The sequence below is a fragment of the Neoarius graeffei genome, chromosome 20 (assembly GCF_027579695.1).
Source record: "Neoarius graeffei isolate fNeoGra1 chromosome 20, fNeoGra1.pri, whole genome shotgun sequence".
Taxonomy (NCBI): Eukaryota; Metazoa; Chordata; class Actinopteri; order Siluriformes; family Ariidae; genus Neoarius; species Neoarius graeffei.
Genome location: NC_083588.1, coordinates 7,048,824 through 7,063,517, shown reverse-complemented (window position 1 = coordinate 7,063,517; position 14,694 = coordinate 7,048,824). Strand labels below are relative to the sequence as shown.

Genomic DNA, 14,694 nt, shown 5'->3' with positions numbered 1-14,694 from the left:
TTGCCTCCCACAAGGACAACATCATCCTGAAGTTTGCGGACGACACCGCAGTGATGGGATGCATCACTGGCAGAGACGAAACGGTCTACATGAGGGAGGTGGCCAGTCTGGTGTCATGGTGTGAGGAGAACAACCTCACCCTCAACATAGACAAGATGAAGGAGATGATAGTGGACATGAGGAAGGAGAGGAGACCTCATCGGCCACTGTTCATCCGGGAGCTTGAGGTGGAGAGGGTGAGCAACTTCAAATACCTGGGTGTTCACATCAGTGAGGACCTCATGTGGACACCTAAGACCACACAGCTGGTTAGGAAGGCTCAACAGTGGCTGTACTTTCTGAGGAAGTTTGGTATGTCACCCAAGATCCTCAGCAACTTCTACAGCTGCGCAATTGAGAACATTCTGACCAACTGCATCACTGTATGGTCTGGCAGCACTACGGCGATGGACCGCAAACACCTGCAGAGAGTGGCAAAGACTGCTGAGAGGATCACCAGAACTCCACTGCCCTCTCTGCAGAAAATTGAGCACCACAGAGTCCACAGGAGAGCTGCCTCCATTCTCAAAGACCCCACCCACCCCCAGCATGGACTGTTCACACTTCTACCCTCAGGCCAGAGGTACAGAACTGTGAAATGCAGGACCGTCAGATTAAAGAACTTTCTTTCCCACCACCATCAGACTCCTGAACAGCTGACAGGAGTCGATAACCAGGGACTACCTCCCTGTAAACTGTCCTTGACTGTTTACATCTGTTTGCCCGTGTTTGCACACGACTGCCCTTTTTTGCTGCTACATTCTATCAGGGGTGCAGATAGGATTTTTGAACTGGGGGGGACTGAGCTGTCAGCAAATGATTCCATTTTGTGTATATATGTATGTGTGTGTGTGTGTGTATATATATATATATATATATATATATATATATATATATATATATACACTACCGTTCAAAAGTTTGGGGTCACTTTGAAATGTCCTTATTTTTGAAAGAAAAGCACTGTTCTTTTCAATGAAGATCACTTTAAACTAATCAGAAATACACCCTATACATTGCTAATGTGGTAAATGACTATTCTAGCTGCAAATGTCTGGTTTTTGGTGCAATATCTCCATAGGTGTATAGAGGCCCATTTCCAGCAACTATCACTCCAGTGTTCTAATGGTACAATGTGTTTGCTCATTGCCTCAGAAGGCTAATGGATGATTAGAAAACCCTTGTATAATCATGTTAGCACAGCTGAGAACAGTTGAGCTCTTTAGAGAAGCTATAAAACTGACCTTCCTTTGAGCAGATTGAGTTTCTGGAGCATCACATTTGTGGGGTCGATTAAATGCTCAAAATGGCCAGAAAAATGTCTTGACTATATTTTCTATTCATTTTACAACTTATGGTGGTAAATAAAAGTGTGACTTTTCATGGAAAACACAAAATTGTCTGGGTGACCCCAAACTTTTGAATGGTAGTGTGTATACATGTTATTTCACCTCCCTCACTGCCATCACCAGGAACTACCTGCAGGCCAGGACAATGATAACATTTTAACATAGCCTATGGAAATCCAAAGTTTACACATTATCATCACGCACAGAAATTGCAAAACTGCAAAACTAGTTTTAAAACCGCTAAGTTCCAACTGTTAAACATAGCGAGAGGCTGGGCTATGTGTGTCTGTAAAGTGTAAACCAGTGCATCCTGACTTTCTAACTATGCCTGTGTGTTGCGTGAGCGGCAGTCAGTCAACAACTCTTCGTAAAGTTTCCTTATGAAACAAAATGCTCGCTGAAATTATGGCAGGGAATGCCAGATTAAACATTAAAACTGCCTTCTGAGCACTGTATCTACAGGCTACCACCGAAAGAAGGAGGCTACCAGAAAGGCATCTCTACTCCGTACGATTTTACTTTCACTACGACATTACTTTGAACAGACTATCAAAAAATTGCAAGGTGATATGATAAAGTAAGGCACAGTTTACTTACAGTCGTTTTTTTTTTTTAAAAGATGCAATCGTTTTCTGCCTTTTGGCACCCTTCATCATGCCGTGTTGGGGTCCTGAACTAGGAGGAGCTGTCCCCGATATGCCTGTCAAACTTGTTGTGGGTAACCATAGCAACCAAGCTCGAGCTCGCAACCTGTGCAGTCTGCGCAGTTGCAGCTATGTATGTACTGCTGTGCACCTCAATAAACCGAATGGTAATTAGTCTTTTGATTTGTCCGTGAGGTTTGCCTTATGCCAAGAAAGACAGCATAGACGTTTTTTCCTCCCTATAAGTGGGGGGACCCAACGAGGTGAATTTAAATCTGGGTGGGACGAATCCCCCCTGTCCCCCCCTCTATCTGCGCCCGTGCATTCTATCATTGCTTTATTTTTGTATTATACTGCCTATTTTGCACTACATTACCTTTATTTTGTAATATACTGGGTTTTTTTTTTTGCTTTTTATTTTGCACTATATTGGCTTTACTTTGTCTTATTTCTTCCACCTATTTATTGATGTAATTTGGCACTCATGGTGGATGGCAAACTAAGAATTTCATTGTGCAAGAGGACATGTTCCTTACTGTGCAGATGACAATAAACATTTTGAAACTTGAAACATGAATCAGTTGGTCACAGAGATATGTAAGGGTTTAGTTTTAAAACCCAGTCTTCAAGGTCATGTGATGCATTTGATGCAAATCCTTCACTGATGTCTCTTATATGAGGTTGTTGAGTGTGTGTGTGTGTGTGTGGTGAGGAGGAGAGCAGCTGAACAGTTTAATTCACTTCAGTTTTATTCCAAACAATGATACTCTCATCAGTGCTGCTGCTGCTCACAGCTGCAATCTGTATGTCTCCATGCTGGCTGAATGAGTTTAGATTTCAGACCTGGTTGGGAAAATGATTTGGTGATGTTTTATTGTTGTTGTTCTCAGGTGGTGTTGGTGCTCTGGAGCTCACTCAGTCAGCCGCTGTGCTTGTGAAACCTGGAGAGTCGTTCTCCATCTCTTGTAAGACCTCAGAGTCGAGCTATTGTATTTACTGGATACGACAACCTGCTGGGAAAGCTCTGGAATGGCTCGGATATCTGTGTAATGGTGGTAGCACTAATCTCAAAGATACAGTGAAGAGCAAGATCAGTTTCAGCTTGGACACATCAAGCAGAACAGTTTATTTAAGAGGACAAAACTCCCAGACCGAGGACATGGCTGTGTATGACTGCGCCAGACACACAGCACTACAGACTCCCTGTAGCCCTGTACAAAAACATCCCTGTTCATTTTCATCTCCCTGCAGTCCACTTGTCCCCAGGGACGCCTGGTAGAAATGAGCTCGCAGGGCTCGGACCCCTCTGTATTTCAAAGAAAAAGGGAAATCAACATCATGTTTCATCTTTGGCCTCTACATGAAATTATTTCTTGTCCTGAACTGGATATACAGTTAATCCATCATGAATAATCTGTCAATCCATTCCATTCCAATCCATAGTTAATGTGAAGGAGGTGAAGTGTTACTGCAACATCCAGACTCTCCAAAGGCCAGGTGATATGAACATCACAGTTTATAATTTTAAGATAATGTCTGTCTTTGGACACTGAAAGTTTTGCTTTAACAGCTTGAATGATGAACATATTCCAGTTCTCTAAACTGCTCTGATGAGTTGGAGGTAAATCTCCTCATCTACAGATGTGACGGAGCTCAGAAGTTGTGCCTCTTGTTGCCTGGAAAGTATGTTCACTTCACTCAGTGCACAATGACAAAATAATCTCACAAACTTAGCTGTTTAAATTCATGCTCTGAGCAACACCAGCATGATTTGTGTTCAGGAATCCACAAGACAACAAATAACTGTGCTCATTACTTGAGAACCAGCACCATTAGAATATGGGGTTCAGTGACGTACTGCTCTTCTGGATCGATAAATGAAACTTCAAGATTTGATATTGCCATCATCTCATCTCATCTCATCTCATTATCTCTAGCCGCTTTATCCTGTTCTATAGGGTCGCAGGCAAGCTGGAGCCTATCCCAGCTGACTATGGGCGAAAGGCGGGGTACACCCTGGACAAGTTGCCAGGTCATCACAGGGCTGACACATAGACACAGACAACCATTCACCCTCACATTCACACCTACGGTCAATTTAGAGTCACCAGTTAACCTAACCTGCATGTCGTTGGGGGAAACCAGAGCACCTGGAGGAAACCCACACGGACACAGGGAGAATATGCAAACTCTGCACAGAACGGCCCTCACTGGCCACGGGGCTCAAACCCGGACCTTCTTGCTGTGAGGCGACAGCGCTAACCACTACACCACCGTGCCACCCTACATTGCCATCATAAACATTAAAAAAAACCCATAAACTAGGATCTTCATACACATGAGATTGATTTCTGTCTTCATGCAATTCTCGAGTGCAGTCTGAACAGGGCTGATAATTATATAAAAGCCTGTTTTTCTCATTATTATTATTATTATTATTATTATTATTATTTTGATGTATTATGGCAAAAATTCAGTTTATTTTTCATGACAACCAAAATAAGAAGGGAGAATTGCATCATTTATTTATTTATGACCCATTATTTTCAACAACAACAAAAAAATCTTACTAGTAATAATCATAAATTAATTATTTCCCACATTAAATTGATGTTAAATCGAGACATGTGATGTGACTGTGATGAACATCTGCAGAACTGCACTCGACACAGCTCCTCTGTAATGTTTATGCAAATCTCCGTCTCCTTTTGTAATATTAGCACCGTGCTTATCTCCAGAGGAAGCGGTTCTCATTAGTCCTCCAACACAAACATGTTTGCTTCAGCTCCACTGCTGCTGCTGGCTCTCACCCCCTGTGAGCGTTTGGATTGAAGCTTTATGAGTTCATCTGATCCTTTCAGTTCAACCTGTCAACCTTTTCATTTTTCTCTTTTCACAGATGTGTTCTGTGCTACTGAGCTTATCCAGCCAGACTCAGTGGTGAGAAAGCCAGGACAGACTTTAACCCTCACCTGTAGAGTGTCTGGAGCTTCGATCACTGATAGCAGCAGCCACCATGGAACAGCTTGGATTTGAAAACGTGCAGGAAAACCTTTGGAATGGATCAATATCATTTATTATAATGGGAACATTGCAAAGAAAGATTCACTGAAAGACAAGTTTGTCATCTTCTGAGACACTTCCAGTAACACTGTGACCTTACAGGGACAGAACATGCAGAGTGAAGACACAGCTGTGTATTACTGAGCTCGTGAACCACAGTGAGACAAATCAACAACATCCCTGTACAAAAACACCTCCTACAGTGTAGAGCATCACAGAATGACCACAAGAGACACAATTTATCAATCCAAGTCAAACAAAAAAATAAATAATCCCACAAATTGCAGCAGAGTTTCATGTGTGCTTGTTTATTTACAGCAAAAATCCCATATATTTGGGAATGAGCAGATTAATGTGTGTGTGGTGCCCTGTGATAGAATGGTGTCTCATCCCATACATATCCCCTCACCACACCCATTATTTCCTGGAATAGTCTCCAGATCCACTGCAAACCTGACCAGGATAAAGTGTTTACTGTAAATGAATGAAGGAGTTTTTCATTCTAATGTGATGTGCCTCCCAAAATATTGCTGTTGTCTTTTAGTGATAAATGACTGACACTGATGGACATTTCTGCTCAGATCAGCAAATTTATTCAAGATTTTAACAAAATAATTTCCCTTGAGACAGTGTGATGATTTTGGACATCCAGTTTCCATGAGTAAGGAGATTTAAAATCATTTACAGGACTAAATTTCACTTCCATATTCAGTCTTTCATAAATACAAACCAAATTCAACACCAAAGAACATTTTTTCATTCTGATGATTAAAACCGGTCGAGGACAGAAACCAGCAGGCTGTTTTGAATGGACCAGCATCCCAATATGCAAATGTTCATGCAAAATGTCCCCCCTTCCAACTACATATAGAGAAATATCAGCCTCAGTCACTGGGGGCTCTGGAGAATTTAGCACTACTTTTAGTTCAACGATGTTCCATCCATTTTTGCTGCTGCTGGCAGCTTCATCCTGTGAGTTTCACTTCAATCATGAACTCAGAGCTGAGAGCAAATTATTGCAGTTATGACATACTGTACAGACATTTCTGACTGAAATTGTCCATCCATCCATTATCTGTAGCCGCTTTATCCTGTTCTATAGGGTCACAGGCAAGCTGGAGCCTATCCCAGCTGACTACAGGCGAAAGGCGGGGTACACCCTGGACAAGTTGCCAGGTCATCACAGGGCTGACACATAGACACAGACAACCATTCACACTCACATTCACACCTACGGTTAATTTAGAGTCACCAGTTAACCTAACCTGCATGTCTTTGGACTGTGGGGGAAACCGGAGCACCCGGAGGAAACCCACGCGGACACGGGGAGAACATGCAAACTCCACACAGAAAGGCCCTCGCCGGCTACGGGGCTTGAACCCAGACCTTCTTGCTGTGAGGCGACAGCGCTAACCACTACACCACCATGCCGCCCGACTGAAATTGTGACGTCTCTTATTTTTTCAGATGTGGACTGTGCAGTAGAACTCACTCAGGTCACCTCAGTGATGTTAAAGCCAGGAGATTCTTTAACCCTCAGCTGTAAAGTATCCGGCTACTCTGTTACTGATAACAGCTACTCCATGGCTTGGATCCGACAGCCTGCAGGGAAAACTCTGGAATGGATAAACCACATTTGGGGAGGTGGAGGTACCACCCATAAAGATTCTCTCAAAAGCAAGTTCAGTCTTTCTAAAGACGGCTCCAGCAGCACGGTGACTCTGAGAGGACAGAATCTGCAGACTGAAGATACAGCTGTGTATTACTGAGCTCGTTATCCACACTGTGAGACAAATCAACAATACAACATCTCTGTACAAAAACACCTCATACAGTGTACAGTATAACAGAATGTCCACAAGATACACAATTTATCAATCCATGTTGAACTAAAAAAAAATAATAATCTCACAAATTACACCAGAGTTTCGTGTTAATTTATTTATTCGTTTGTGGTGTAGATTTGAAACCACAGTACATCTCTGACACTGCTGCACATTTATACAAACTATTAGAAATCACATCACGAACAAGAACTTGTCCTACTGTTATATCATGAAGTAACACTGAAGCACTGAGACAGGCGGATTCATTGCAGGGCAAATTTTTTTTTTTCAGCTTTTATGCTGATTCCACATCCAAACACAACACACAGGGAAGCGCTTTTTCCCTCCACATCAGCCCTCAGCTGGCACTGAAAGACACACATGAACCATTTAAGCTCATAGGCAATGGTTTTAATTTTATGCACGTTTGAAACTTTATATGTTAAAATACCCTCTGTAATTTTCTTCTGGTCCCAAGAATAGGGTGACCAGATTTCCCTAGTCTGAAACCGGGACACTTTTGCGCACGACCATGCTAGTGCACGCACACCTTTTTTTTATGTAAATGTGACACTCAGAGAGGTGCTCTTATCATTTTGTTGAAGCTCACATTTATCAACATCTCACATGAAATAAAACAAACAGGCATTTTGTTATCTAGTAGCATAGTGGTATACAGATCAGTGAAATTATGGTCAGACAACAGATTTTGTAATGGCTGAGAATAGGCCAGGCTATGTCCATAGGCCAAATTTAAACTGATTTATTTCACCTGTTTGTGAGAACACCAAGAAGAATGCATATGCACATGTAGGCTATATCTCTAAAATTGTATGCACTATAGCATGAACTTAAAAAGTAGATATGTGACCTCAACATAGCCTAGGTCAGAATCAGCCTTACTAACCATTCCCCACAACTGAATGAATAAAGCAAGATGATGGGTACAAAAGTGAACACTTTAATGGAAGGTGCAACAAGCTGTTCAATATGGCCAAACTGTCAGAATGGTATGTTAAACAGAAACAAAAAAGAGACAAGTGATTTGAGAATATATACTACGGAAGCCGCGAGAGGCCCTTCATATAATCCTTTTTTTTATTCACCTTGTTATCCCGAGATAATGACGTAATTAATTCAGGATCTCGAGAAAACAACACAACTAATTCGAGATCTCGAGAAAACAAAACCGTTATTCCGAGATCTCGAGAAAACAAAACAATTATTTCATGATCTCGAGTAAACAGCTGAGAAATGGTTCATTCAGGTGCGCCAAGAGACTTGTGATATGCTGACTTTGGGGCTATTTCTCATTCTGTATAGACGCAACTTTGGTCATTAGAATGTGTGGAATAATTGATCACCTAATAAGGCAATATTTTGATCAGGGGTTGACACAGGGAGAGATTGCATTAAGTCTTTTAATAAGGGATAATTTCAAAATTAGTCCGCGGCACCTCCGCAGAAGACTGGCACGGCTTCGTCTCTACCGACGGAGATACAGCGATCCAGCTGAGATCATGAAATAATTGTTTTGTTTTCTCGAGATCTCAAATTAGTTGTGTTGTTTCCTCGAGATCCTGAATTAATTATGTCGTTATCTTGGAATAACGGTTTTGTTTTCTCGAGATCTCGAATTAGTTGTGTTGTTTTCTTGAGATCCTGAATTAATTATGTCGTTATCTCGGGATAACAAGGTGAATAAAAAAAATATTATATGAAGGGCCTCTCACAGCAATAAAGGAGGAGAGGGGCGACAGCCCAAGGAAAGCCCCCACAGGAGCGCACAGCATTTGCAACATAGGCTACCCAACTCAGTACAAGAACAAAGCACTTACAGTGTGTGCAGTAGGCTTCGTGCGCATTGTTCTGCACCTCTCGGAGGAAGGGGTAGGTGCCCTGTAAATCTTTGGAAAAGGTACATTTCCTTTTCGGCATAATTGCTGTGGCATTACTGCTGCTATCTGCTAGACAAAGAACATTCGCGCCAGTTAATGTTTATTTTATTGTTGCATGGCAACACGTTCTGTTGTCTGGAATAATGTGGCTAAATAAACACCCATGCCACAGGGCCAGGGGGCAGTAACCAGGAAAGTTTGTGATTCCTGTCAATTCATCAAAATAGCAAATGCAGACATTTCTCCGCTAATGATTCCCACGCTGCTCAGTCGCAAACATCGCAAGTGGCGAAAACCAGGACATATCCGTGTCCCGACAGACTTTTGTCGGGACTCGGGACACACAACCCCAAATCGGGACTGTCCCAGTAAAACCGGGACATCTGGTCACCCTACCCAAGAAGTATTGTTAATAAGTATTGATTAAAATAAGTTAGCGCGGATCATGGCGAATTTCTGTTTGGCTATTTTCATGACCACTCGCCGCATGACATCATTTGAGACAAACAAACCGCTTGAGTTGAGTCCACTTCCGTTTACTTATATTGCCGTTCAGCTTGAGTGCGATGTGCGTTCAGGAATTTCCAAAGAAGAACCATGCCTTATTGTTGTGCAGTGAACTGTCACAATGGGACCAGTTCAGGAAGAAGTTTTTACCTTTTTCCGAGAGACGAGAAGAGGCAGAGAGAGTGGATTGGCTTTTTCCGAAAAAGGAGAAGAGGTGGAGTGAGAGGGTTGTCTTTTTCTGGAAGAGCAGAAGAGGCGGAACGAGTGGGTTGGCTTTTTTCAAAAAAGGAGAAAAGGTGGAGTGAGTGGGTTGGCTTTTTCTGAAAAAGGAGAAGAGACGGAGCGAGTGGGTTGGCTTTTTCCGAAAGAGGAGACAAAGCAGAGAGAGTGGATTGTGCGCATGAAACAAAATCAAGCAATCAAAGAAGAAACGGACCAGCAATGCTCAAGCAAAAAGAAGATTGGAGGTAAACATTTTTACTTTTGCTTGCAATTGACAAGTCAAGAATCCTGAGGGATCCTGTACAATCATTGTGGAAATGAGACAAAGGGATATTTCCTCGCTTAGAGTCAGCTATAAATAGTATAATGCCGTGGATGGCAGGCTAATGTGGCCCACCAGTGCATTGCCAAGTAATCGTTACGTATATCCACTAGGGAGGGCGGTTTAATTATTCTTCAAAGGGGCTCTTATTGAGTACTACGATGAAAGTAGGAATTTATCAAAACTACCAGGATAAATCGTTTGGGCGCAAGTCTTGTTGAGGTCCGGGGTCACCGCGATCAGAGTCGGCCGAGTCGCTGTCCCATTCCGAGGCCACACGGTCAAACCAGTGAGCCACATTCACCGATTGCTTTGTAACGGCCATAGGTTCATACATATATGGTTTCACCTCTCGATATTCAATTTGGAGAGTTCCTGCTTCAAAATCGCTTTCGTTTCAGACACTTTACACAACCTCTCACAACCAAAGTCCATACATGTGTGCTCAGTTCGCAAGTAAACACAGAGCTGCTCCCGGTCTGTTTGGCTTAAATGACATCACGAGGACTGTCCCCTGGCGGTGAAAGTGCGCAAAAGTGAGATGTAAGCAAACCTTCGGAAATTGGGCAAAACAGTATATTTTAACTGTTTTATTCAATTTTAGGGTGCAAATTAGACACTAGGAAAATTGAATTCGCTTTTGGGGTCGTTCTTCTAGACAATAAATTTGATATTCTTTGTTTCACCTCCAACCATTGCCTATGACCTTTAAAGTGACACAGGTGTGATCATTTTGCCACTGACCTTCCCTGGTCTCGCCCTCCAGTCACAAACTGGGGCTCGAACATGCCCCCACTGCCACGCCCTCTCAGTCATACTTTTCATTCCTTTGGCAAAAAGTAAGTTTGAATAGTTTGTGCTATTTTTAAATCCATGGCATCATCAGAATAATGTGGAGTAAATTATGACAACAATACACTAAAAGTGCAGTTCTGTTGTCTTTCCTTTTGCATCATTGGAGTTTGATCAGAAAATGTACCATTAGTCCACCGACTTTTCCGAGGACAGAAACCAGCAGTCTGTTTTGAATGGACCAGCATCCCAATATGCAAATGTTCATGCAAAATTTTCCCCCTTCCAACTACATAGAGAGAAATATCAGCCTCAGTCACTGTGGACTCTGGAGAATTTTGCACTGCTTTTAGTTCAACGATGTTTTTTCCATTTTTGCTGCTGTTGACAGATTCATCCTGTGAGTTTCACTTCAATCATGAACTCAGAGCTCAGAGAAAATTATTGCAGTTATAACATACTGTACAGACATTTCTGACTGAAATTGTGACGTCTCTTAATTTTTTTTTCAGATGTGGACTGTGCAGTCGAACTCACTCAGGTCACCTCAGTGATGTTAAAGCCAGGAGATTCTTTAACCCTCAGCTGTAAAGTATCCAGCTACTCTGCTACTGATAACAGCTACGCCACGGCTTGGATCCGACAACCTGCAGGGAAAACCCTGGAATGGATAAACCACATTTGGGGAGGTGGAACAATTCGTTCTAAACATTCTCTAAAAAGCAAGTTCAGTATTTCTAAAAATGGCTCCAGCAGCACGGTGACTCTGAGAGGACAGAATCTGCAGAGTGAAGACACAGCTGTGTATTACTGCGCTCGCAACACACACTGATGCTTCTACTGAGGTGTCAATACAAAAACACATGTATGCTGTCATCAGAAAGTGAGCTCACATTTTCATCATCAGTGTTTAAAGGGGAACAGAGGGCAATATTTAGAGTAAATATAACAATAAAACACACATTAATGAACCTTATTTAAGACTTACAAAAGTTTTTTGTTCTAAGGTTGGAAAGTTATAGTGTTTTGAAAGTAGCTCGAGCAAACTATTTCCGCAGTTTGAACAGCCCGCCATGATATTAATTTTATCCAATCAGAATGCACGTTCATTTTCTCTGCGTAACACTCATGACGTATGTATATGCCCAGTTGTGTTGGCTCATTGAGGTTGGGAATAGCACGTGTGAATCGGAAAGTAGGATGAATTGTAAGTGATCGGCTACACAATGCCACAGTGTGTTGCTTTCGGGTGTAATAACAGGACTGATGGAAAGCATAACGATCCTCCAGACGTGTCTTTTCACTCATTTCCGCTGAAAAACACCAAGCGAGTTCGAGCTTTCTTCTCTTCTTTCTTCATCACCGGAGTCGAGAGTACCTCTCCTAGGTTCAAACTGGTACCCTTCTAAGCCATAGCCTGCTTGCAGTGTGTCTTGCGGGATCTCTTCGTATGATTCGACAGAGCTGTCGCTTTCACTTGATGCGCCCGACGCCATGATTACACGCTTCTCTCCTAGTGCAGTGGGTAGGGCTGACGTCACGGTCTTTTAAAAATGGCGACTCTTGTGCCGTTTAGCGTACCGACTATTATATTTACAATTACCAAGATATTTCATTGTTTTCTAGTATACAAATTTGATAGAATACTTAAGAATATGTTACTTTGTCACATCAGCAACTGTATATATTATATTTGGTACCCCTTTAAGAACAAAGGAAATATTGAGACTAAAATTGAATTGTATGACTTTCCTCAATGCTGAGAAGAGCATCTGGAAAAAGCAACATTCCATGAAATCTCACGATTTTCTTTCTTATTTTTGAAATCTGTGTGAAACATCCCCCATACAAATCATGTGTCAGTTGTTCCTATGGAATGATAAACTATTACAATTAATAATTAATAGTAACCTGTGTGTTGCCTTTCTATAATTAACAGGCCTGCTGTGTTAGAAAATTCATCAACACCTTAATCAGATTCAAGAATTCAGCAGAACAGAGATATCAGTGCATTTCATTCATCTTTCAGGACGTTTCTTTATTTTGCTCTTTAAATGACATAAAAGAAGCTTCATCACAGAGAGTGAAAAACAAACTCCATCATAAAGACACGGTGATAAATGACTTAATTTCCCACTGATACTGTATCTGAGTGCTTTCTCTCTTTTAAACCCTGCTGATACAAATGCTCCAATCTGGAATTCACACTTCCTTCATTTGGATCGCTGCTCCATAGGAGACCTTTTTTATTGACCGCAAGAACATTTGAACCTTTTTCTTTAAACTCTCTCCTTCCAGTTCTGGACATTTTGAAAACCGGACGTTTGTGTCGGGCAGCACGGTGGTGTAGTGGTTAGCACTGTCACCTCACAGCACACTTTGAAAAGCCCTGCTCTAGCGCGTTCTAGCGCTGCAGTGACTAAAAATGGTACGGTCCACAATAGGGGTGTCTGTCTGAAATCGATTTACATTAAAATGTTCCTACAATAAGAATGCCGAATGGGAGTTGGTTTGAATTATATATTCCTTTTCACAATATCAGAAAAAATATCGGACCCCCCCAAAACTTATATTTTTGTCTCTTTGGGGGGTACTGGGTCTTCAGTGGGGGGTATAGTACCCCCCAGTACCCCCCGTAATTCGAACTATGTTCACATAAATCAGAATAATTTAGAATGTGGAGTGATGCTGCATGTGTTCATATCTCTTAAATGGTTCTCTTTTCTGCCAGACATTCAGGTCAACTGACACACACACACAAAAAAAAAATAAAAAATCCTGCTCAACTGTTTGCGTCCTTGTAAATGTTAATTCGCAATTCCCTTCGAGACGAAGACACGCAGACTCGCTCCAGTCTCTTCTTCTGGGAGCCCTGCATGCATGAGTGCTGTTTTCTGCTGAATCATGAGCACGGTACGAGCATGCTCCCATGAATCATTGCGCGTAGAATCGAGTAGGCTATATTTTAGTCATTTTAGTGCCCTGTCACACTACGACGTTCTCACCAGCGTTCGAGTAACGTGTTGCGAAACGCAGAGGAACGTCGAGAACGTTAGAAAAAAGTTACAAGAAAGTTAGACAAGCGTCGGCAAACGTTGGGGAACGTCGAGGGACGTCGGCGAACGCTGAGGGTGAAAAATAGTTTTGGGTGTGCACAAAAATTCAGGACGTTCTATCAAAACGCTACTTACACGTTAGAGGAACGTTACACGAAAGTTTGCGGGCGTTACTCGAACGTTACTCGAAAGTCAGGACGTTCCCTGGACGCTAGGCGGACGCCGGCCCATCAGGGTCGAGTGTCCAGCGCGTGCCTAGCGCTTGGGTAACGCTTGCCTAACGCCTGTGTAACGTCCATCGAACGTCTGTCCAGCATGTCGCCAACGTTTTTCAGTGTTCGTCAGCGTTCGCCGAGCGTTCTTAACGCTCATGTAACGCTCTTTCAACATCTTTCTAACGTCTGTCAGCATTCTGAATTTTTCCAGCGTCTGTGTAACGTCCATGTAGCATCCTTGTAATGCGCCTGTAACCTACTGGTAGCGTTCAGGAGCATTTGGCAGGCACTTGCCAGAAATATATTTAAAGGGGCTTGCAGAGGCCACCGACAGTCCTGTTGGAACTTTCACAGAGTGAAGACTTCAGAACAATGACAGACCAAGAGAAACACCAGTATGCTGTTGCTGCTCTCATGCATCACAACAACCTCCTGCAGTTGGCATTGCACCAGGTTAAGATGTCCAAGGCAGAGTCAAAGAAGAAAAGGAAGAGGAGAGGGAGAAAGAGCTGGGTGAGACCCTGGATAGGAAGGCGACCACAGTTTGGTGTTTATGACAAGCTGATGGCTGAACTCCGAGCTGAAGACCAAGCCTCCTTCCACAACTTCCTGCGCATGCCAGCAGTGATGTTTGATGAGCTGAGACAGAGAGTTGGTCCCAGGATCACCAAGAAGGACACTCGCTTTAGACCGGCCCTCGACCCTGGTATGAAGCTGGCCCTGACTTTGCGACACCTTGCCTCTGGTGACAGCTATGCTTC

General features: G+C 42.6%; 1 protein-coding gene across 1 annotated transcript in view; it reads left to right on the top strand.

The window, feature by feature from the left end:
* The first annotated feature begins 11,215 nt into the window (after positions 1-11,215).
* Positions 11,216-14,694, top strand: part of LOC132868323 (titin-like) — a 139,323-nt gene continuing 135,844 nt past the window's right edge. The window contains exon 1 of the mRNA XM_060901188.1: positions 11,216-11,490. Within this exon, the coding sequence (XP_060757171.1) occupies positions 11,216-11,490 (275 nt within the window). The remainder of the gene's footprint in view (positions 11,491-14,694) is intronic.